General features: G+C 42.4%; 1 protein-coding gene across 1 annotated transcript in view; it reads right to left on the reverse strand.

Moving 5' to 3' along the window:
- Positions 1-26,591, reverse strand: part of spon1b (spondin 1b) — a 127,171-nt gene that overhangs the window by 17,343 nt on the left and 83,237 nt on the right. Inside the window, exons 7-14 of the mRNA XM_039017608.1 lie at positions 17,450-17,514; positions 13,550-13,751; positions 10,563-10,703; positions 10,129-10,204; positions 9,383-9,565; positions 1,765-1,935; positions 1,277-1,444; positions 823-984 (exon numbers count right to left, since the gene is read on the reverse strand). Coding sequence (XP_038873536.1) covers positions 823-984; positions 1,277-1,444; positions 1,765-1,935; positions 9,383-9,565; positions 10,129-10,204; positions 10,563-10,703; positions 13,550-13,751; positions 17,450-17,514 — 1,168 coding nt within the window. The remainder of the gene's footprint in view (positions 1-822; positions 985-1,276; positions 1,445-1,764; positions 1,936-9,382; positions 9,566-10,128; positions 10,205-10,562; positions 10,704-13,549; positions 13,752-17,449; positions 17,515-26,591) is intronic.

Raw genomic sequence — 26,591 nt, forward strand, 5'->3', positions numbered from 1 at the left:
AGTGCGACAAAAATAACAACACAGAGTTACACATAAACAAACGTACAGTCAAAAACACAATAGAAAAATCTATGTACGGTGTGTGCAAATGTAGAAGATTAGGGAGGTAAGGCAATAAATTGGCCATAGAGGCGAAATAATTACAATTTAGCATTAACACTGGAGTGATAGATGTGCAGATGATGATGTGCAAGTAGAGATAGTGGGGTGCAAAAGAGCAAGAAGATAAGTAACAATATGGGGATGAGGTAGTTGGGTGGGCTATTTACAGATTGGCTGAGTACAGGTACAGTGATCGTTAAGCTGCTCTGACAGCTGATGCTTAAAGTTAGAGAGGGAGATATAAGACTCCAGCTTCAGTGATTTTTGCAATTCGTTCCAGTCATTGGCAGCAGAGAACCGGAAGGAAAGGTGGCCAAAGAAAGTGTTGGCTTTGGGGATGACCAGTGAAATATACCTGCTGGAGCGTGTGCTACGGGTGGGTGTTGCTATGGTGACCAGTGAGCTGAGATAAGGTGGGGCTTTACCTAGCAGAGACTTATAGATGACCTGGAGCCAGTGGGTTTGGCGATGAGGGTTAGGGTTTAACAGTTCGATATTGCAAACGAGTGTATGTTTGACAATTGCGCTGGCTTGACGCCAGCTGCAAATAGAGCCCTAGGAGTCAGCTATACAGCACAAACATATCTGGGACCAGCTATGACAGTGCTAAAAAAGCATATGAATTTAAAGTATTATGCATTAAGTTCCCAGTGGCCAGACTGTGATTTAGTGTTGATGGTAGTGGTAAAGAGTACGGCAACATCTGATGATAACACTTACGACACTCAGGCTGCATACACCGCTCCACCTGTTCCAGCTCCTCTGTACACTCCCCTAGGTCCGGAGACTTGAGCATTCGCTGGCGTGCCCTCACGCCCTTCCCACACGTTACACTACAGACGCTCCAGTCCGACCACGGAGACAGCATACACAGGATGGTATCTGCAGAGATATACCAAGCAGGCATAATACATGATACATAATAATGTCCCCTGCTGTTCAGAACAATAGTTTCAACATTCATTTCCGCCATCTTCAGCTACTGTTTTTTCATAGCTGAAGGGACTCGAAATGATCTTATTGTTTGAATGTATTCTCTCTCGATTTGAGTGTGTATCTAGCCGGTTGGATCTAGATAGGTACAAACTACAAGGCCCCTTGGCAGATGGCTGAACAAGGCTGCCTGTCACAGTGCTGAGGCAGTTGTTGAGTGGGCGTTGGAGGAATTACTCACTGCACTCAGGCATCATGCACTTCTCCACCTCTGCCACCTCCGCCTTGCACATGGAACCGTCTGAGGGGGGCATCTTCACCATCCGTTCACGCTGCTTCATACCCAGCCCACAGGTGGTGCTGCAGGGATCCCACTCGCCCCACTCTGTCACCACACAGCTACTGGGGGCTGATGGATTTACATGGACAGATATACAATCATCCACAGGGATGGGACTTTGTTATAGCAGCTTGCGATTACTGTTAACATTTACTTGAGAAACCATGTTCCACTAACACACTGACTGAATATTAAGCCTGGTGGCATATAGCAGCTTTTCAACATAGGATTTGTGGTTGTTTTCATGTCCTATTTTAGATTATTTTAACTATACGTCGTCATATTATAGACAAAACATAATCTTTTAGTCTTTAACACAAAACGCCTGAACCCACAACATGATCCTGATGGCACAGTTTGGATCATCTCCATGTTTCACTGAGACTCACAGCAGTCGTCGTTGACCACACACTTTTCTGTCTCCTCAGTGTTCAGAAAGCAGACGGATCCATCCTCGGGGAACTGTTTGATGTAGCGCTCCCGATACCTCATCCCCATCCCACAGGACTCACTGCATGGAGACCAGCTGATCCACTCTGACATCATACAGGTAGACACTTCTGGGAACAACAAGAGGCAAGGGCATAGCCTGGTTCAACCAGACTGAACTCTGTGATCACCATTGTGTCATGGTGAGTGCAGGGTTCAGTCTGGTTTAACCAGGCTAGCAAAGATGAGCAGGGTCATTGACAAGTCATACAAACATCACTACTAGCTGACACCTGAATTCCACCGCCCTTCATCTGGTAACAAGTAACACACCCAACATAAATTATTCACTCTGCTCTCTTCAATTATCTGGGAACAGAGTTTGTAAATAGATTTGTTTTCAGAGAGGATGGATGAACTTTCGGGAACTTCAACATGGATTTCTCTCTCGTCTGGTCCATCCCACTGCTTGGCTGCAGATTGGGAGCAGCGGTGAGTGTAGCTTAATAAAGCAGAACTAAGTGAATCATTAATAAGAGCTGTAAACAAATGTGGCCCCGATGAGGCCCCCAGGGGCCCTGGCCAGCTTCAGGAATATCAATCAACTACGGGCTGTTGACGGAGCGATAAATGAAAACAAAGGAGTAACGTGCAAGGAGGAAAAGCTTGCAATGCCAGTATTATTAATCAATAGTGTGCAGTAGAGCGAAAAGACAGCCTTGAACAATTCAAACCCACACATCAAGCTCTGACAAAGCTGGGATTTGGGGCCCCGAGAGAGATTAATGGAGGTAGGAGAGAGAAAGATAGTAGGAAGTAGGGGCGAAGGAGAAAGAGAGAGAGAGAGACACCTCTGCATGACTGATCATGTGATTTTAACTTCTCTGCGATATGTGGGATGGTAGCGTCCGACTTGGCCAAAAGCCAGAAAAAATGTAGCGCGCCAAATTCAAATATATTACTATAAAAATCAATCTTTCATGAAATCCCACATGAAAGACACCAAATTAAAGCTACACATTGATTTCAAAAAGGATTTACCGCGAAAGCACACCAAACGATTATGTCAGCTCAGTACATAGCCACAGAAAAACCCAGCCATTTTCCCAGCCAAAGATAGTAGTCACAAAAAGCAGAAATAGAGATAAAATTAATCACTGACCTTTGATGATCTTCATCAGATGACACTCATAGGACATCATGTTACACAATACATTTATGTTTTGTTCGATAATGTGCATATTTATATCCACAAATCTCGGTTTACATTGGCGCCATGTTCAGAAATGCTTCCAAAATATCCGGAGAAATTGCAGAGAGCCACGTCAAATAACAGAAATACTCATCATACCTTTGATGAAAGATACATGTTTTACATATAATTAAAGATACACTTGTTCTTAATGCAACCGCTGTGTCAGATTTTTTTAAAAACTTTACGTAAAAAGCACACCATGCAATAATCTGAGACGGTGCTCAAAAATAACAAAATTTCTCCGCCATGTTGGAGTCAACAGAAATACGAAATTACATCATAAATATTCCCTTACCTTTGATCATCTTCATCAGAATGCACTCCCAGGAATCCTAGTTCCACAATAAATCGTTGTTTTGTTCGATAATGTCCATTACTTATGTCTAAGTAGCTACTTTTGCTAGCATGTTTAGTGCACATGTCCAAACGCTCACACAGATGCAGGCGAACTCGGACGAAAACTTCAAAAAGTTATATAACAGGTCAAATAAACTGGTCAAACTAAGTAGAGAATCAATCTTCAGGATGTTGTTATCATATATATCCAATAACGTTCTAACCGGAGCATTCCTTCGTGTGTGTAGAAGTTATGGAACGCAAGGCGATATCATGAGGAAAGCGCGTAACCAGGAACTGGCAATCTGCCAGACCACTGACTCATTCCCCTCTCATCCGGCCCCACAACACAGCATAAGCTTCATTCCACATTCTACAGACTGTTGACATCTAGTGGAAGGCAAGGAAGTGCAAACAAATCCATATCTTACAGGGAATTGAATAGGCGATGAGTTGAACGTTGACCAGTCTCAGAATTCTCACTTCCTGTTTGGATTATTTCTCAGGTTTTTGCCTGCCATATGAGTTCTGTTATACTCACAGACATCATTCAAACAGTTTTAGAAACGTCAGAGTGTTTTATATCCAATAGTAATAATACTATGCATATATTAGCATCTGGGACAGAGTAGGAGGCAGTTCACTATGGGCACGCAATTCCTCCAAAAGTGAAAATACTGCCCCCTATATCAAAGAAGTTAAGAAGAGTGGTCCTAATTGACAACTTTGATGAGAATTAGACAAATGAGTCAGTTACTTCCTGATAGAGAAAGTTAATGCCAATCTGACTGAATTGAACAGCTTTCAGACCTCCCTTGTTTACTGGATGAAGAAGTGTTTGTTGAAAATCATATGTGTTTTGATCTCTACCCGGTTACGGCAGTTGATGAGACTCCAAAGTCCCAGCTTTGCTTCTTGTGTTTGAATGCCAAGGACAAAACAGTGTTAATTATGCATCTTCGGTAGCACGTAAACCGTGAAAGGGAAAACAATGCCAACATCATGTAGGGCGTTATCAATAATACGGTGCAGAGCGTTCGATTTGACTGCTGGAGGGTACGGAGACCCCCAGCTCCACTGAAACCATTGACAACTACGTGCCGTTTTCAAGGGATTGTTAAATAAATGTTTTAACTATTTGGTTTCAATATCATCACCTCTTGAAGAGCATAGTCATCATCAGAGCATCATCAGAGTTATACAGCAAGTAACTGCTTGCTTTTCATGATCAGTAAACATCAATTGATCATGTATTTTCAGATACGTGAGGGTAGCCTATCCATTTGGCATGTAGCTAGCTATGTGTCATTTAGCTTCATCAGAGATGAGTCTTTTAGAAAGAGCTTGACATCGGCCAGTCCTCGTCCTGGTAAAGTTGTCAGTCGGACTACTGTCATTACCACTAGATGGCAAGCAAATCAAACTATATTTGGATATAGCCATCTAGTTTATCCCCTGAAAGTTAGCTTGTTAACTAGCCATATTGACCTGATCTGTTATTAGCTAGCTAGTCAATTTGACGTGATCCATCAATCAATGTAACCATGTCTGTTAGCAGCAATCATGATTAAACACTTTTAAAAACACTGTTGAAAAGGGGACGTTAGCTAACTTTTCTGGGCAGGCTTACATTGGTTGGAGAAGAAAGTACACGAATTAAATGTACCACTAGCCTATATGTTTAGCCAACTGTTCTACCGGTAGCTTGCAATGTAAACATTATCATCTAACAGTTCATCCGCAAATGTGTCCTTCTGCTGCTTAACAGGCTGAGCCAGGAAAGGATGAGAAATCAACCTAAACCACTCATACTTGTCAGGTATAGTTCACTTTGATTTTATATCACTCAAATATCCAATTATTGGTGGCCAATATTTAGAGATATCGTGAGGCTAAAAATTACATGATCAACATATTTTTACTGATCATGAAAAGCATGCAGTTAGTTACCTGCTGTATAACTCTGCTAAATGTGCTGAGGTGATGATATTACAACCAAATAGTTAACGTTTATTTAACAATCCCTTGAAAAAGGCACACAGTTGTAAATGGTTTTAGCAGAGCAGGGGTCCTTGCCCACCAGCAGGCTAATCGAACACTCTGCCCCTTATTGTGATGTTTTATTGATAAAGACCTATTTCCTTGTGCTTGGCTAAGAAGTTGGAGGAGGAGCATGACACCACATCTCAACCCCAATTCCTGTTCTCATGAACACGGCTCCCATGTTAGGTCTTAGTTCAGTCTGATTGCACATGGATATGTGAGGGTAGGAAACAATGTCACCAACGATTAAACTACGATAATCAATCATTTCAATAAGCATTTTTCTATGGCTGGCCATGCTTTCCACCTGGCTACCCCTACCCCGGCCAACATCTGCAGTAACTTGCCCAATAACCCCCCCCCCCCCCCCCCCCTGCTTCTCCTTCACCCAAATCCAGACAGCTGATGTGCTGAAAGAGCTGTAAATTCTGGATCCCTACAAATCAGCTGGGCTAGACAATCTGGACCCTCTCTTTCTAAAATTATCCGCCAAAATTGTTGCAACCCCTATTACTAGCCTAGTCAACCTCTCTTTCGTATCGTCTGAGATCCCCAAAGATTGGAAAGCTGCTGCGGTCACCCCCCTCTTTAAAGGGGGTGACACTCTAAACCCAAATTGTTATAGACCTATATCCATCCTGCCCTGACTTTCTAAAACCTTCGAAAGCCAAGTTAACAAACAGATCACCGACCATTCCTTCTCCACTATGCAATCTGGTTTCCGAGCTGGTAATGGGTGCACCTCAGCCATGCTCAAGGTCCTAAACAGCAGGTAGCCTAGTGGTTAGAGAGTTGGGCCAGTAACCGAAAGGTTGCTAGATCGAATCCCCCGAGCTGACAAGGTAAAAATCTGTTGTTCTGCCCCTGAACAAGGCAGTTAACCCACTGTTCCTAGGCCATCATTGTAAATAAAAATGTGTTCTTAACTGACTTGCCTAGTTAAATAAAGGATTTTAAAAAACGATATCATAACCGCCATCGATAAAAGACAGTACTGTGCAGCCGTCTTCATCAAACTGGCCAAGGCTTTCGACTATGTCAAATCACCGCATTCTTATCGGCAGACTCAACAGCCTTGGTTTCTCAAATGACTGCTTTGCCTGGTTCACCAACTACTTCTCAGATAGAGTTCAGTGTGTCAAATCGGAGGGTCTGTTGTCCGGACCTCTGGCAGTCTCTATGGGGGTACCACAGGGTTCAATTCTCGGGCTGACTCTTTTCTCTGTATATACAGTATCAATGATGTCGCTCTTGCTGCTGGTAATTCTCTGATCCACCTCTACGCAGACGACACCATTCTGTATACATCCGGCCCTTATTTGGACACTGTGCTAACAAACCTCCAAACGAGCTTCAATGCCATACAACACTCCTTCCGAGGACTCCAACTGCTTTTAAATGCAAGTAAAACTAAGTGCATGCTCTTCAACCAAATGCTGCCCGCACCCTCCCGCCCAACTAGCATCACTACTCTGGACGGTTCTGAATATGTGGACAACTACAAAGACCTAGGTGTTTGGTTAGACTGTAAACTCTCCTTCCAGACTCACATTAAGCATCTCCAATACAACATTTAATTGCGCAACAAAGCCTCCTTCACTCATGCTGCCAAACATACCCTCGTAAAACTGACTATCCTACCGATCCTTGACTTCGGCGATGTCATTTACAAAATAGCCTCCAAAACTCTACTCAGCAAATTGGATGTAGTCTATCACAGTGCCATCCGTTTTGTCACCAAAGCCCCATATACTACCCACCACTGCGAACTGTATGCTCTCGCTGGCTGGCCCTCACTACATATTCATCGCCAAACCCACTGGCTCCAGGTCTGGCTCCATCTATAAGTCTTTGCTAGGTAAAGCCCCGCCTTATCTCAGCTCACTGGTCCCCATAGTAACACCCACCCGTAGCACGCGCTCCAGCAGGTATATTTCACTGGTCATCCCCAAAGCCAACACTTCCTTTGGCCGCATTTCCTTCCAGTTCTCTGCTGCCAATGACTGGAACGAATTGCAAAAATCACTGAAGCTGGAGTCTTATATCTCCCTCTCTAACTTTAAGCATCAGCTGTCAGAGCAGCTGTACCTGTACACAGCCAATCTGTAAATAGCACACCCAACTACCTCATCCCCATATTGTTACTTATCCTCTTGCTCTTTTGCACCCCAGTATCTCTATTCTCTACTTGCACATCTGGCATTCCAGTGTTAATGCTAAATTGTAATTATTTCGCCTCCATGGCCTCCCTACTCTTCTACATTTGCAGACACTGTACATAGATTTTCTATTGTGTTTTTGACTGTATGTTTGTTTATGTGTAACTCAGTGTTGTTGTTTTTGTCGCACTGCTTTGCTTTATCTTGGCCAGGTCGCAGTTGTAAATGAGAACTTGTTCTCAACTGGCCTACCTGGTTAAATAAAGGTGAAATAAAATAAATATGCTAATATGTCTTTTTTCAATATGACATGTACACGATTTCACAGGGATTACCAGCTCAGCCTGCAGAGCAGCAGATGAACACACAAGCCTTTAGCCACCAACCAATTTTTTATGCTTCTTTACGACTTTCTTTGTTTTAAACAGTAAACTGTTTACACCAGGGATGGGAAACTTTGATTGGGGTGGGGGCCACAATAAATCTGAACTCATCATGAGGGGCCGCAGCGGCTCGCAGGTTTGCGTACCCACATCCATACACACACAGGTCCGTAGAGCTCCGAGACAGGATTGTGTCGAAGCACAGATCTGGGGAATGGTACGAAAATTCTGCAGCATTGAAGGTCCCCAAGAACACAGTGGCCTCCATCATTCTTAAATGGAAGAAGTTTGGAACCACCAAGACTCTTCCCAGGGCCTTGATCCGGGAGGTGACCAAAAACCTGATGGTCACTCTGACAGAGCTCTAGAGTTCCTCTGTGGAGATAGGAGAACCTTCCAGAAGAACAACAATCTCTGCAGCACTACACCAATCAGGCCTTTATGTTAGAGTGGCTAGACGGAAGCCACTCCTCAGTAAAAGGCACATGACAGCCTGCTTGGAGTTTGCCAAAAGGTACTTAAAGACTATCAGACCATGAGAAACAAGATTCTCTGGTCTGATGAAACCAAGATTGAACTCTTTCGCCAGAAAGTTAACAGTATAGTGGGTCAATTTCCGCAACAACTAAGAGCATGAAAGTGCAAGGCTCAACTTCTCCGCAGTTTTCGAGAAGACTCGAGGCTGTAATCGCTGCCAAAGGTGCTTCAACAAAGTACTGAGTAAAGGGTCTGAATATTTGTGAAAAAAAATAAGAAAATATATTTTTGCTTTGTCATTATGGGGTATTGTGTGTAGATTTAATCAATTTAGGATAAGGCTGTAACCTAACAAATTGTGGGAAAAGTCAAGGGTTCTGAATACTTTCCGAAAGCACTGTACATGCATTTGGGGGACCTAAGCAAGATTTGGTTGGGGGGCCCACCCACATGGTGGGAAAAACATTTTACTGGTCCCCGTCTTGAAGGCGTATATAAAAAATATATTTCCTGCAATTCTACACATTTTGCAATGGGGCAGATAATTTTTTGGGCAGTTTTACAGCTAATTTCCTGCAATTCTAACTATTTGCCATGACTTATGCCATGTTAACATGATATCTGAGTGAGAGTGATGAACAAAATCAATGGGGGCGCCCTGGAGGTCAGGGCCCCAGGGAAGATGCCCTGCGTGCCCAGTCGGTATTTGGCCATGTTTACGACATTAGATGGCTGGCTAGACTAACTTACCAATCTAAAAGTTGTTAGCTGACATGGCTAATTGAGTGACTATCAGTGACTGACATAACAAGAGAAAAACTGCTGATGCACAACCACATTTCTAAATTGCACCTTATGTATTCTACTATTCTAACTCTAAACAGTAAGTTGAGACCCCGACTGTGACACTGTCCTTAGTCCTCACCCTCCTCGCTGCAGCCAGGCCCCATGCAGGGCTTGAAGTCCTGGGTATGAGGGCAGGGCACACTGAGATCCAGCTGGGCCTTCAGCATCCTCTGTCTCATCCTCCGGCCCTTGTCACAGTTGGCTGAGCTGCAGGCTGACCACGGAGACCAGTTGGAGTAGATGCACGTCTCTGGAGTGTCGTCTGGACGGAGAAATTGGGTGACAATAACTGCATTGGTTAAATGTCACTATTTTGGCATATTCTAATGAGACCATGTTGGTGGGAAGGGGGGAATTCATATGCACTATTCATGTATATAACCCTATATTTTCACTGCTTTAGAATGTGTTGGTGCTGTATAGGTAAGCACTAATTGCCTATAAAAGTCAATGCAAGTTCATCTCTTGCTCTAACCACAGTGTATAGTTACTGTACAATACCCACAGTATGTGTATTGTAATGTACTGGAGACCGTCCTGTTTAGGAAACAGACAGTGACGTGCTCAACAGAATGAGGGTAGAGAGAACAAATCATTTGGTTGAGGTTGAAAGGTAGTGTTGGAATGTAATTGCAGGGTTAGAAACATAAACCCCATCAGGTTCATTTCTGCTGCTTGGCCGTGTTCATGCTTTTCAGCAGACAGACATCTGGAGGTTTAAACAGGCTGCCAGGCAAAGCATACTTAATTAAAGACTCCAGCAGATACAGTGTGTGGCTTTTAAATTGAACATCCCAAATTGGTTGAGATAAAGCGATTATTCACCTTCCTCCTTCTCCTCCTGGCCAATATCTGCCACGATATCGTCCACCGTGTCCGGGACAATATTGCACTGCTCTCCCTGTGGGCAAGAAACATGATTCAACATCACAAACACTGATAAAATGTTACATTTACCATCTAATATCATATATTCTCATTGGAGACAAGGGTATTTATTTTCTGGGCAATCTTCAGTAAAATGGAGTTTAGGTCAATAAGACATCTGGTTTTTGGATTAAAATAGATTTTTTTTTTCATAGACTTGCTATGATCACTATGGCAATATACTGCCAATTCAAAGAGCTATGTATCCAAAGCAACATTACATGTATAGCGACTGTGAGGAGAGTTATATTGCATGAACATTCACATCTCTTCAGAGAGAGGGAGCACACACAGACAGAGAGCTGAATGAATGAGCCAGGTGCTATAGTTACCTTTCGGGCTATCCTCTCCACCACTACCCGGGCCAAGGCTGCGATAGGGCCTCCTTCTGTGTCATAGAAGGGGCTCTGGGGGTGGTCCAGGCTGGTCAGGGACCGGATCCTCTCCTGAGGTATTGTGGGCTTGTTGGGAGACTGGAATGGTAAAGGTACAGTATGAGTGATACAATATGGGCATAGGGCCAGGAGTAACTGTAACACAGGGTAATATAGGTCCATGGAAGGGAGTTAGTACAACAGTACTAACAGTAATACTAACAAGAGTTAGTATGGGCACAGGGTTGGCAGTAACTGTAGCACAGTGTAGCATGGGAACAGGGCTGGTACAGTAATAACTAACACAGGGTAGTATGGGGACACCAGTGGAGGCTCATCAGAGGAGTAAGGGGAGGACCATCCTCCTCAGTGAATTTCATAAAAATAAAATAGTGGAACATTAAAAAAGTTATAATTTTTGATGAAACTATACGAAATATATTAATGTCACCAAATAATTTATTAAAACACACTGTTTTACAATGAAGATAGCAGCACTCTGTAGGGTAGCACTATGGTGTAGCTGGAGGACAGCTAGCTTCTGTCCTCCTCTGGGTAAATTGACTTCAATTCAAAACCTAAGAGACTCATGGTTCTCATCCCCTTCCATAGACTTACACAGTAATTATGACGACTTCCGGAGGACATTCTCCAACCTATCAGAGCTCTTGCAGCATGAACTGACATGCTGTCTACCCAATCAAAGGATCAGAGAACGAATCTAGTACTGAAAGCATAAGCTACAGCTAGCTAGCACTGCGGTGCATAAAATGTGGTGAGTAGTTGACACAAAGAAAGAAAAAGGCAATAGTTGAACAGTTTTGAACAAATTAATTTCTTAATTTCCAAAATTAAGGAGAAGTAAGAGCGAGAGAGAGAGCTAGCTATATTTCATAGTATATATATTTTTCACTTTCACTTACTTAGCTAGTGTCAAATGCAGACAGCCTACTCAAACAGAGAGGGATGCTATGTTAGCTAGCTGGCTATGGCTATCCAACACTAGGAATCTTCCAAGTCAAGGTACGTTTTTGGCTTTATTAATTTTTGCCAATGTAGCCAGCCATTGTAACTGCTAAACTGATTGCTGCTGACTACACTGTTCTGCATGATTGTAGCAGGTTTACTAACGCCTTCGTTTTAGTAGCTATGCCTATGTTGACTATGACGTGACAACATTGTAGGCTGTGTGTAGCAGTTAGCAGTCATTATATGAAGGTTTGGATTGGAAAGTTTTTTTCACCTGGTCACAAACCACTGATGTGTTCTGCACTGAAGTCCACAAGCGAAGGGAGAAGGTGAGAGGAAGAGAGCACATAGATTGATACGAGAAGGAATTATATATTAAACGAGCTGTTTGTACGTGTCTGGTATGAAAGTTAACTGTGTTTGCATGTGATCAGGGGTGTATTCATTGCGCTGATTCTGTTGAAAAACATTTCTTAAACGGAGGCAAACGGAACGAAACTGGGATAAATTTACCTGAATTTGTCGAATAGAAACTCATATGCAACTGTTGACTAACGATTACACCCTAGATCGGTTAGATGCAGGCAAAAGTGTGCGTCCCTGTCTGTCACCTTGATTACTCAAAATTCTCTCAACCTGTGCACCTACATTGTACATTTTCATTCATAGGCTAGATTGTAGCACCCTCATGATGGGTACAGGGAAAATTAGAGTATCATGTAGTAGCCTAAACCTATCAATGTCACATTGAACTGGGTGAATGGAATATGAATGACAGTCATCCAATATGCTCTAATAGAAATAAGGCCATGCTCATGAATTTGATTTAATCATCCTCCCTCATCTTAATTGGCACAGATCGCCACTGGGGCACAGGGCTGGTAGTAACTGTAACGCAGGGTAGTGTGGGCACAGGGCTGGTAGTAACTGTAACGCAGGGTAGTGTGGGCACAGGGCTGGTAGTAACTGTAACGCAGGGTAGTGTGGGCACAGGGCTGGTAGTAACTGTAACGCAGGGTAGTGTGGGCACAGGGAGGGGCGCTAGTGAAACAGTGTGGGCACGGGGCTGAGTGAGAGCACCTCATCATGTTCAGCTGCCATCTGTTAGGGGACTCAGTGTTTGATCTCAATATGCATAATTGATGAACTGTGTAATATTTATTTTATGAGTGATTTATGTTTGTTTCCTGCTAGGTGCTTTGTAAATCACCTTTCATGATTCTGTTCCAAAACAGTTACTTCAGGGAAGAGAGAACTACGAAAGCCATTTCTACTTCAACTCCAGGGAATCTAGTTTGAGTTTTTAGACGTATTCATTGGTACTGCAGCCAACAGTAGCCAGAAAGCAAATGACTAAATCACATATGGAGTAGATGGATGTATTTCTCATCTGCTTTCTTTGCAAAGAAAACATTAAATGCTATTTACAGATTGTGGATTTACGTATGATATATTGTGTGGATCTACATTGAAGTCTGGTTTTATCTTCAGTGTCTTTTCTGGCCTATAGATGGCAGTGTGTTTCCATTTCGTTCCCCAGTGTCTTTTAAAGCCAGCAGAACATGTAATTATAAGTTCCAGGGCAGGATTTGTTGGGGACATATTTACAGTGTAGAGACAACTAGTCTGTGAGGCAGCCTCTTGGGTAAATAGGCATGCCTCAATAAAATGACTACAGAGTGAATGTGCTGCTTTATGTTAGCAGGTTTTTCGCTGAATCTGTTTCGTGCGTTTTTCAGCCAAGGTTGGGTCATTTGTATATTCATGAGCCATAAACTAAAAATAAAAATGCAAAGCTCCTGCACTATTAATGAAAATAGATCAAAAGCTTTCATTCCAGATTCATGGAAAAATACAGAGGCCTGGTTTTGAAAGGCAGAAAGGCAGAGGTATTTTACTAGTTAACTGAACCAGACCAAGAAACCAGAGCCATTTATTAAATATTGACCCCTTGTCTGGGGGGCCAGGACCATCACCTCATAGGTGACTCCACTGTCAGTGCCTGCGTCCCAGGGGATGAGGTCTTGGTCCAGCCTCTGGATCCAGCCACACTCCTTGGTGCAGAGGTCCTCTGCAGACAGCCCCACGTTCCAGTCAGGGCTGGGCCCCAGCATGCTCAGAAAGGACATGAGGTGACGGGTACGGTCCACTGAGAACTCAGCCGAGGGAGCTGCCCGCCTGGCAAGACAAACAGATATACAGACATGTACCGTATGCTCCCCAATGTGCAGATTGATCTTATTGATCAACACAGCTCCATGAGACAGCCAGCTCCATAAGTGGCAAGCTCTACAAGTACAGTATGAGATAAATATGTATACATTAGTATTGATAGATAGAGAGGGTTGACAATACTGGCAATGTTAAAGACTGGTGAAGGCTAATCCAATATACAACTGTGGTGTTTATGTAGATGCAGCGCATACCGCACCAATGATGTGCTTTAAGTGTTTCTCGGTACTGGTATTCCCTGTATATAGCCTTGTTATTGTTATGTCATTTTATTGTGTTACTTTTTATTACATTTTTTACCTTAGTTTATTTAGTAAATATTTTCTTAACTCTTACTTGAACTGCATTGTTGGTTAGGGGCTTGTAGGTAAGCAATTCACAGTAAGGTCTACACCTGTTGTATTCGGCGCATGTGACAAATGAAATTTGACTTGATTTTGATTTGAAATAAGCTTTGTACAGTGACATGAAAAAGTCTTTGCACCCTTTCTGATTTTCTCTATTTTTGCATATTTTTGATACTGAATGTTATCAGATCTTCAACCAAAACCTAATATTAGATACAGGGAACCTGAGTTTACAAATAACAAAAAAAGATATACTTATTTTATTTATTTAATTAACAAAGTTATGCCACACCCAATTCCCCTGTGTGAAAAAGTAATTGCCCCCTTACACTCTAACTGGTTGAGCCACCTTTAGCTGCAATGACTACAACCAAATGCTTCCTGTAGTTGTTCATCAGTCTCTCACATCGCTGTGGAGGAATTGTGTCCCACTCGTCCAAAAAGTTGACTGAAGTTTGCCAAAAAGCACCTGGATGATCATCAATACTCTCAGAAGAATGTTCTGTGGACAGATGAGTCAAAAGTATAACTTTTTGGACAACATGGGTTTCATTATGCCTGGCGAAAAGCAAACTCTGTATTCCACAGTAAGAACCTTATACCAACAGTCAAGCATGGTGGTGGTAGTGTGATGGTTTGGGGATGATTTTCTGCCTCAGGACCTGGATGACTTGCCTTAATAGAAGGAACCATGAATTCTGCTCCGTATCAGAGAATTCTACAGGAGAATGTCAGGTCATCCGTCTGTGAGCTGAAGCTGAAGCGCAGCTGGGTCATGCAGCAAGACAATGATCCAAAACACACAATCAAGTACATGAAAATGGCAAAAAAAAACATTTAAAGTTTTGGAATGGCCTAGTCAAAGTCCAGACCTAATCACAATTTAAATGTGTGGCAGGACTTGAAATGACCAGTTCATGCTTGAAAACCCACAAACATTGCTGAGTTAAAGCAGTTCTGCATGGAAGAGTGGGCCTCCACAGCGACGCGAGAGTAAATGAACAGCTACAGGAAGTGTTTGGTTGGAGTCATTGCAGCTAAAGGTGGCAGAACCAGTTATTGAGTGTAAGGTGGCAATACTTTTTTTCACACAGGGGCTTTGGATGTTGCATAACTTTATGAAATAAGTATGTTATTGTTGTATTATTTGTTCAGTCAGGTTCCCTTTATCTAAAATTAAGTTTTGCTTGAAGATCTGATAACATTCAGAATCAAAAATATGCAAAAGTAGAGAAAATTAACAAGGGGGAAAATACTTTTTCAAAACACTGTCTATTCATAAAGTTTAGTTAGATAAATATTCAAAATTAACACTTACACCATCTTAAGTTCAAACAAAGAAGTATAACACATTTCTGTCATAACCACTCAACATATTAATAAATAATAACTTGTTTATATTTAGAACTCATTAGAGGGAATAATGTTGTATCATAGACAGCAGAAAGCATTGGAGAAGTGCTAATGAGACAGATGTTATGTTGGAGATGTTGTTAAGGCTGGAGGATGTGTGTGGAGGCTAAAGAAAGACATTATGATTCTGTCCCAAATAGCACCCTATTCCCTATATAGTGCATTACCTTTCACCAGACCCTATAGGCCCTGGTCAAAGGTAGTGCACAAATTGGGAACAGGGTGCCATTTGGGACTCTATTTATGTGTTAATTGCCACTACACTAACACTAAGCGGAGAAGAACATCCAGTAACATCTCAATAGTTACTGAAAGAGGTGTGAAGAGATCATAAAAAATGAGGAGAAATATTATATAATTAAGTGATTAACAACAAAACTCTTTACATGAGCTGAAAAGAAAGGTGCCAGAAATTTTCGATACACACAAAAAGCTTTACATCCTTGTTAGTGAGCGTTTGTTCTTTGCCAAGATAATCCATCCAACTGACAGGTTTCGCATATCAAAAATCTGATTACACAGGTGCACCTTGTGCGTGGGACAATAAAAGGCCACTCTTAAATGTGCAGTTTTGTCACACAACACAATGCCACAGATGTCTCAAGTTTTGAGGGAGTGTGCAATTGGCATGCTGACTGCAGGAATGTCCACCAGAGCTGTTTCCAGAGAATCTAATATTAATTTCTCTACCATAAGCCAACGTCGTCATAGAGAATTTGGCAGTACGTCCAATCGGCCTCACAACCGCAGATCACGTGTAAGCACATCTCCACATCTGGCGTCTTCACCTGCGGGATTGTCGGAGACCACCTGGACAGCTGAAGAAACTGTGGGTTTGCACAATTTCTGCACAAACTGTCAGAAACCGTCTCACGGAAGCTCATCTGCGTGCTTGTTCTTCCATGGCCTGCATGCTCATCAGACACGTCACCCATTGAGCAAGTTTGGGATGCTCTGGATCAACGTGTACGACAGCGTGTTCCAGTTCCTGCCAATATCCAGCAACTTCACACAGCCATTGAAGAGGATTGGGACAACAGTCTACGGGCCACAATCAACAGCCTGATCAACTCTATGTGAAGGAGATGTGTCGCGCTACATGAGACAAATGGTGGTCACACCAGATACTGACTGGTTTTCTGATCCACACCACTACCTTTTTTTAAGGTTTCTGTTACCAACAGATGCATATATGTATTCTAGGTCATATGAAATCCATAGATTAGGGCCTCATTTATTTATTTAAATTGACTGATTTCCTGATTTGAGCTGTAACTCAGTAAAATCTTTGAAATTGTTGCATGCTGCGTTTATATTTTTGTTCAGTGTAGAATTTTCACATTCCACATGCACATCAATATTTTTAAACGATCTCCTTCAATTTGAGACATCTATAATGTTGATGTTTTTCCAACCCCCTTTAACATCAACAATGAATATGTCTCCTCAAACAAAGCAAACATTGCCTGGCTTAATTGACAGGCTTATTTTAAAATAGGTCAATGAAACATGTTGATATATTGGAGCAGGAGGGAGGCTGTTAACCTTAATCACAGAAACACCCCGGGGGAACACATCTCTCATCAAAACAGGAGCCTTCTTTTCACAAACAGAAAAGCTCATAAAAAATGTACACAATCATTCATGAATTTAAGAAAACATCCACAGGCCAAGCATGTAGCTGGTGAATGAATTCTGGATGATTATCTCCTTTAGCCTGTTATCTGAGGAAGCTTAGTAGAATGAGATATTCTGTTTACATCTAAATTCTCAATGAATGGTTATCCAAATGATCATCTCTACACATATATCTTTTTTGAAAGACAATTAACATTATAAACCTGTGAAAGGTGAGGGTACTCTTGTACATCACTGTGTACTCACACGTTCAGGGGCTGCCATGCTGGCCACTGCGCCTTGGTTTTGATAACAGTCAGAACTGCATCACCCTGTGGAGAGAGAGATTACATTATTTTCATAAAATAAGAGAAAACAATGTGGAAAACATAGAAAGATACTCAACAGTGTTCATTCCTCTCTTTCTTTTGAAATGTAAAAACTTTCCAAAGTTGAGAGCTGTGAAAGTGGGCATCTTGGGACCAGAAGTGTCTGCTATTCTATAATGGCTGTTTTTCCACAAGAGGATAACTACTGTGAATCACACAATTCACAGTAGTTCAGCTGAGCTGGCCAGTCTGGGGGAGCAGTGTGTTACCATGGCAGCATTGTCACCTCCTGCTGAAAAATTAAAGGGCCAGTAGCAAACAGACCCCTTTGATGTAGAACTAAGTAGGAATTGTTGTAGCGTTATGAGACAGTTTGGTGTCTGACATGAAAAAATGAAAAACAGCACGGTAGAGATTTGTGTTATTCAGTTCTCACACATTTCAGAGCAGACACACACACACACACACACACACACACACACACACACACACACACACACACACACACACACACACACACACACACACACACACACACACACTGTACCGTTTCGTAAACAGAAACAGGTTTAGATATGAGACACACTTTTTTACTTTGAAAAGATCTAACCACTTCTAACTCAATAGTGGAGTGTGCCCTTCTGGGACAGCAACACTCAGCCTCTTTTTGGGACGCGGCCCACAGGCTTGTAAAAAATGCTTTTTTATGGTTGACTGATGGTTCCACAATCGCCCTGAAAGTCTTCTCTTTGGGGGCTTACTATAGAAAACAAGCCTGTCCCGCATTTCTACTCAGAGCACCTCAGGGCTGACCAGCTTTTGCCCTCTGAATTACTTCTTCAAGCTCTCTAGTTTTGGGCCACACTCAAGAGACCCACAGCCTTCATTTAAAGCTCAAAGTATTTTTCCTCAATAAGTGAGTGTTGCCAGAATAGTCATGGTCTCATACCAGCAAAAAGCTCAAAGCAGATGCCTGTGATTTCTGTTTGTCACCGTCCTTCTACACTACAGTCTGTCTGTCTATCATGATGATGTGAACTGTATGTCTCTTGGTAGGGAGGATAATCACCTGTCTGTCTGTCTGGCCTGATCTTCTGTTCTGGGGTGTCTCTACTTCACAGAACCACCTTAAAGAGGATTTTTAGAACATCCTGAGGACTAAGGGAGTCCATCTACTGACATAAGTTGAACTGCATGTCTGCATGTGGAATCAACCCTAAACAGAAGCATTGTTATTCATGAGAATCACAGTAGGATAAACCATGTCATTCTCAATGGAGGTATGTGTGTTGTGAATAGTTAAATCCAAACATATTTGATGAATATTCAGAGGCAGAGCCATACAGCATACAGCCCATATAGACCTTGTTGTGATCCAGTCCTCCCTACAGTCTTGTATGTACACTGAACAAAAATATAAACGCAACATGCAACAATTTCAAAGATTTTACTGAGTTACAGTTCATATAAGCAAATCAGTCATTTGAAATAAATTCATTATGCCCTAATCTATGGATTTCACATGACTGAGAATACAGATATGCATCTGTTGGTCACAAATACCTTAAAAAAAAGGTGGGGGCGTGGATCAGAAAACCAGTCAGTATCTGGTGTGTTCACCATTTGCCTCATGCAGCACGACACATCTCTTTCGCATAGAATTGATCAGGCTGTTGAATGTGGGACATGTTCAGCTTCCAGGAATTGTGAACAGATCCTTGCGACATGGGGCTGTGCATTATCATGCTGAAACATGAGGTGATGGCGGCAGATGAAGGGCACGACAATGGGCCTCAGGATCTCGTCACGGTATCTCTGCATTCAAATTGCCATCGATAAAATGCAATTGTATTTGTTGTCCGTAGTTTATGTCTGCCCATACCATAACCCCACTGCCACCATGGGGCACTCTGTTCACAACGTTGACATCAGCAAACCGCTCACCCACACAACGCCATACGCGCACGCTATTTGTCATCTGCCCCGTACAGTTGAAATAGGGATTCATCCGTGAAGAGCACACTTCTCCAATGAAGTTGGTTACAACGCCGAACTGCAGTCAGGTCAAGACTGGTGAGGACGATGAGTATGCAGCTTTCCTGAGACTGTTTCTAACAGTTTGTGCAGATATTCTTCGGTTGTGCAAACCAACAGTTTCATCAGCTGTCCGGATGGCTGGTTTCAGACGATCCCGCAGGTGAAGAAGCAGAATGTGGAGGTCCTGGGCTGGCATGGTTACACGTGGTCTGCGGTTGTGAGGCCGGTTGGACGTACTGCCAAATTCTCTAAAACAACCTTGGAGGTGGCTTATGGTAGAGAAAAGGCAACAGCTCTGGTGGACATTCCTGCAGTCAACATGCCAATTGTACGCTCCCTGAAAACATGAGACATCTGTGGCAAATCAAATCAAAATCTAATTTTATTGGTCACATATTTAGCCGAAATGCTTGTTATTTAAATTTATTTTATACACCAAAAAAAAATACTGCAAAGTTGCTTAGGAGTTAGAAGCAGAGCTGCCATGTATGCCGGCGCCATCTTGCCAATGACATTGTGTTGTGTGAAAAGAAATCACATTTTAGAGTAGCCTTTTATTGTCCCCAGCACAAGGTGCACCTGTGTAATGATCATGCTGTTTAATCAGCTTCTTGATATGCCACACCTGTCAGGTGGATGTATTATCTTGGCAAAGGAGAAATGTTCCCTAACAGGGATGTAAACAAATTTGTGCTCAAAATTGGAGAGAAATAAGCTTTCTGTGCGTATGGAAAATGTCTGTGATCTTTTATTTCAACTCATGAAACATGGGACCAACACTTTACATGTTACGTTTCTATTTTTGTTGAGTATAATTGAAGTGGTAAATTGTATTTATTGAAGGAGAGGGCGTGAGTGTTATTAAGGGAGGAGGAGGAGGGGGAGGGGGATGAAAAGGCAGTGGGAGTCGGGAGGCAGCAGCTGCTGCACCGAAGGGGATGTTTTACACTTCACACAGCTGCCTGCCATGCTGACCCTGACCGCAGTGCGTACAGAGGGAGAGAGATGGAGAACAGGATGAAAAGAGTAGAAGAGGCTATTGGTGACATCATCGCCCAGGGCACACAGTGCCACGGTCAGAGGCTGCAGAGGGAAATGTCCCTGGAAAGGTCCCACCACCTCTCCATATGCCACGGTTTCAAAGTACTGGAGTTTTGCTACACAAACCGAGAGACTCAGAGTTCATCTCTAACTTGTCTCAGCAAACACATTTACTTTTTAATCATTATTGCTGAATGAGAGCTAAAGTGTAGCTAGGTTTCTTTTTAACATTCTTTGTAGCCTCTCTTGACAGAGTTTCTCTGAGCAATAGCACTCTTAACAAATAATATGTCTTAGTCTTTGTCTTCACTCTTGCCTTCGTCCTCCCCGAAATCAAGCACTCTTATCTTTTCCCTTTACAAAGTTTTTCTCTTTTATTGATTTGTCAAGTTAACCCTATAGGCTGACCCAATGTGATGTCTTGTCCAGTGTCCAGCCTCCCAAGTCCCTAAACAGCCCTCTCTGTCTGTCTCCAGCTACAGAGGAGTCTGGGCCAAAGTGTTGCTCAGTAATTGATTTGATTTCAGTGAGGTGTCAGTCACTCCCGCAGACTGAGAGGAACTGAGTGGCAGGGCCATGAGCCCCCTCTAACCACACAATCACATCATTCTCGGAGGCAGGCAGGCAGGCAGCGGCGGGCGGGTGTTGGGTACTCAGAGTGCCAGCTAGGCACTCTTAGTACCCAATGCACCCAGCAGCATACTCCTGCCACCGCCGTCGCTGCGACCGTCTGGTGCCCGAGTACAATCAAAAGACATTGGCTTTGCCAAGGGATCCTTTGCACAGCAGCGGGATAAATATTGTCAAATGTTAATCATGTAAAATGAGCTGGGAGCCTCTGGGATAGTCTGTGTAGACCTAATAAAGAATAAACCCTCTGCATCCTCCTGACATTCTAATAAACTGCCCTTTCAATTTTCATTTCAATGCAAATCATTTAAAAAAACTTGCTGTTAATTATTATAACTTTAATCCTTAAATGAGACTGGCAAAAGGTCATTGTTCTTAATTAGACTTCCTGCCGATCCCCTGTGTCCTGCCTATTTCATTATTGCCAGATTACCAGTGTACTGTAACTTCCCCTAATCCTATGTGTGGGTTGATAGAGGTTGCTTGATTTCACACCAATTAAGAGGATACACGTATGTAACATTACAGTATATGAGCTGGTTGAAAAGCTTTACATATCATTGACTTTCCAAGTTAAGTATCGCCTGTCACGTGGCATATTTGAAGAACAAGGAACCGATTTGTAAATTGATTATTGCTTTGATATCAACAATGACATTCGTCTGTGTTTCTCATCTACAGATCTTGACTCTCACATATACAGTGCATTCGGGAAGTATTCAGACCACTTGACATTTTGCTACGTTAATGTCTTATTCTAAAAATGATGCATTTTCCCCCCACATCAATCTACACACAATACCCCATAATGACAAAGAAAAAAACATTTTTTTTTAAAGATTTTTTGGCAAATGTATTAAAAATTTAAAACTGAAATATCACATTTACATAAGTATTCAGACCCTTACTCAGTACTTTGTTGAAGCACCTTTGGGAGCGATTACAGCCTCGAGTCTCGGAGCTCTAAAGACAATTCCTTTGACCTCATGGCTTGGTTTTTGCTCTGACATGCACTGTTAATGGGACAGGTGTGTGCCTTTTCAAATCATGTCCAATCAATAGAATTGACCACAGGTGGACTCCAATCAAGTTGTAGAAACTTCTCAAGAATGATCAATGGAAACAGGATGGACCTGATCTCAATTTTGAGTCTCATACAAAGGGTCTGAATACTTATGTAAATAAGGTATTTCTGTGTTTATCTATAATAAATTTGCTAAATAAAAAACCTGTTTCCACTGTGTCATAAGCCTTTAGAAAAAGGCTGTAACGTAACAAAATGCAGAAAAAAATCAAGGGGTCTGAATACTTTCCGAATGCCCTGTATGAGAAATGTATGCCTTACGACTGTGCTGTACAGATTTAGGATTTTAATTTGAGCACCCTGTTGCAGGAGAATTTTCCAGGAAATGTAAAACTTGTAGTGTAGTTGTCACTCCGGCTCCTTATCTTCCCCCCTGGCGCTCGAGGGCGCTGGGCTCCCCAGCATTATGCACTCCTGCCACCATCATTACGCACACCTGCTTCCCTCGTCACGCGCATCAGAGATCATTTGGACACAATCACCTGTTATTTCCTTCCCTATATCTGTCTGTCCCCCAGCTCTGTTCCCCGCTTCCACATTAACGTTCGTATGTTGTTTTGTTACCCGTGTGCTGACGCTGTTCCTGTCTTGTTCCTTATTAAATGTTTGACTCCCTGTACCTGCTTCTCGACTCCAGCATCGGTCCTTACAGTAGTTGAGATTTAAAAAGGCTTCTGAAGTTTGTAATTTCCACTTTGAAATTTCAGACTTGATTTTCTCTTATGAAAAATGTATCAACCCCTACAAAAATGTCCATTAATTATAATCCACATAATAACTGACATTTGTTTTGCTGCAGGATTATTTTCCTGCTGTAGCAAACTGGCTCAAATTAAGATCCTACATCTGTAAGTCAAATGAGGGACTATGAAATACATCAATACAGATTGGGAGCACTAAACGAGGGTTTAATGACACACACTGAATATGGTACAGCAAGTCTAGAGCCTTAGAAGGAAATATCTATATACTGAAGAAAAATATAAACGCAACATGTAAAGTGTTTCATGAGCTGAAATAAAAGATCCCAGATTATATATTTTTTTTTGATCCCAGAAATGTTCCGTACACACAGAAAGTGTATTTCTCTCCAATTTTGTGCACTCATTTGTATACATCCCTGTTATTGAGCATTTCTCCTTTTGCCAAGATAATCCATCCACTTGACAGGTGTGGCATATCAAAAAGCTGATTAAACAGCATGGCAATTACACAGGTGCACCTTGTGCTGGGAACAATAAAAGGTCACTCTAAAATATGCATTGCCACAGATGTCTCAAGATTTGAGGGAGCATGCAAATGGCATACTGACTGCAGGAATGTCCACCAGAGCTGTTGCAGAAGAATTGAATGTTAATTTCTCTACCATAAGCCGCTTCCAACGTCATTTTAGAGAATTTGGCAGTACGTCCAACTGGCCTCACAACCGCAGACCACGTGTAACCATGCCAGCCTAGGACCTCCACATCTGGCTTCTTCACCTGCAGGATCGTCTGAGACCAGCCACCCGGATAGCTGATTAAACTGAGGAGTATTTCTGTCTGTAATAAAGCCCTTTTGTGGGGAAAAACACATTCTGATTGGCTGGGCCTGGCTCCCCTGTGGGTGGGCTTGGCTCCCAAGTGGTTGGCCCTGTGCTCTCCCAGGCCCTCCCATGGCTGCGTCCCTGCCCAGTTCATGTGAAATCCATAGATTAGGGCATAATGAATTTATTTCAATTGACTGATTTCCTTATATGAACTGTAACTCAGTAAAATTGTTGACATTGTTGCATGTTGCATTTATATTTTTGTTCAGTGTATATATGTATTACACATGAATAAAATCAATACAACATGCATATTATTCCATACTCCCTCAGCTCAATATTGCAACATCCAAGGATATGGATATTGAGTGTCAATTCGAATTGAAGGCAGTCAGTTCAGGGAGTAAACTTAAATAATAATTCAAAACTTGAAAGAACTGCATCTATTTTCAATTACCTCAATAAACTGAGTAGAAACTAACATTTTAACATTAACGTTAAATTCAAATCCCTTCCTGAATTGATTCCCTTCAATTCGAATTGACCCCAGCCCTTCAGTTCAGTGTGATGCATTTTCAAAATACTGTGGAATTATAATGACAACTCTCTTATATGATGCACAAGACCGTACATCATCTCTGGGATGCAAGACAGCAAGGTGTTTGCATGTGTGTGGGGTGTCTTTACATTTATTGTTGTACTAAATAGGAAAATGGGACTATTACATAACATTGGTTTAGGTTTTTGTTTTCATTTGAGACTGAGTGCAAGGTTAGATCTTATGCAGAAACATCATTTTTGATATAATCTGTTCTCTGTCTGACCTAGACCGCTATCCGTGACTAACTTTTCTCCCTTTAATTCATGTTTGATAATCAGCACATCCTATGCGGAAAAGATGCCATGATCAAACCGTCTGTTGTCATTGAGTGACATCAGCGATTTGCTTCATCAATTGAGACGGGCTCTAATCATTTCGGAGGCTAGCATTTATACACATACAGCTCTGTGCTGCGGCTTGCACATTAATCAATGCCTAGCAACATGAGACAGGAGCTGACCAACAAGGCTTGTGTTGAAAAATACAGGGTGATTAAATATGGCCTTTCAATAACATAACTGCGACAACAGCAAAAGCATCAAGAGTAAGTTTACTCTGGCTTATCAGAAAAGGGTCATTTGTCATGTTTGGGTGCTGGAGGATGTTTTCATGGTGGGCCAAGTGATAAATCATCCATATGTCAGAATTTACATTACGTATTACTTGACAAGAGATTACATGAGTCAAACATACTGTAAATCACAGACCATTTAATCATCTCAGTGTATTGGCTCGGTTTTAAAAGCAGGGGAATAAATTAGTAAGAATAGATCTACAGGTAAAAGTATGTCTATGACAATTACCAGCAGACACTCTGGACATGGTATAAAGTTGTCTGAGACCTAGGGTTAAGAGCGTTGGGCCAGTAACCGAAAGGTCGCTGGTTCAAATCCCCAAGCTGGCAAGTGGAAAAATCTGCCGTTCTGCCCTTGAGCAAGGCAGTCCCCAACAACAACTGCTGATGACGTGGACACCCCCCGCACATCTCTGATCCAGAGGGGTTGGGTTAATTTCAGAAGACGCATTTCGGTTGAATGCATTCAGTTGTTCAACTGACTAGGTGTCCCCTTTCCCCATAGTATACAGTGTATTGGGAAAGTATTCAGACCCCTTGACTTTTTACACATTTTGTTACGTTACAGCCTTATTCTAAAATTGATTAAATCGTTTTTTCCCCCTCATCAATCGACACACATTACCCCATAATGACAAAGCAAAAACACCTGTATTTGGGGAGTTTCTCCCATTCTTGTCTGCAGATCCTCACAAGCTTGGATGGGGAGCGTCGCTGCACAGCTATTTTCAGGTCTCTCCAGAGTTGTTCGATCTGGTTCAAGTCCGCGCTCTGGCTGGGCCACTCAAGGACATTCAGAGACTTGTCCCAAAGCCAATCCTTTGTTGTCTTGGCTGTGTTCTTAGGGTCATTGTCCTGTTGGAAGGTGAACCTTCGCCCAAGTCTGAGGTCCTTAGCGCTCTGGAGCAGGTTTTCATCAAGGACCTCTCTTTACTTTGCCACCCTTTATCTTTCCCACGATCCTAACTAGTCTCCCAGTTCCTGCCGCTGAAAAACATCCCCACAGCATGATGCTTTTATTTAACTAGGCAAGTCAGTTAAGAACAAATTCTTATTTCCAATGACGGCTTACCCTGACCAAACCCTAACCCAGACAACGCCATAGTGCACTGCCCTAAGGGACTCCCAATCACGGCCGGATGTGATACAGCCTGGAATTGAACCAGGGTCTGTGGTGACGCCTCTAGCACTGAGATGCTAGACCGCTGCGCCACTCAGGAGCCATGCTTCACCTTATTGATGATGCCAGGTTCCCTCCGGATGTGACGCTTGGCATTCAGGCCAAAAAGTTCAATCTTTGTTTCATCAGACCAGAGAATCTTCTTTCTCATGGTCTGACAGTCCTTTAGGTGCCTTTTGGCGGCCAGCTCTAGGAAGAGTCTTGGTGGTTCCAAACTTCCAAACATCTTCTATTTAAGAAAAATGGAGGCCACTGTGTTCTTGGGGACCTTCAATGCTGCAGAAATGTTTTGGTACCCTTCCCCAGATCTGTGCCTCGACCCAAACCTGTCTCGGGGCTCTACGGACAATTCCTTCAACCTCATGGCTTTGTTTTTGCTCTGACATGTGCCTTTGCAAATCATGT

Source organism: Salvelinus namaycush, chromosome 21 (genome assembly GCF_016432855.1).
Source record: "Salvelinus namaycush isolate Seneca chromosome 21, SaNama_1.0, whole genome shotgun sequence".
In the NCBI taxonomy this organism is placed as follows: Eukaryota; Metazoa; Chordata; class Actinopteri; order Salmoniformes; family Salmonidae; genus Salvelinus; species Salvelinus namaycush.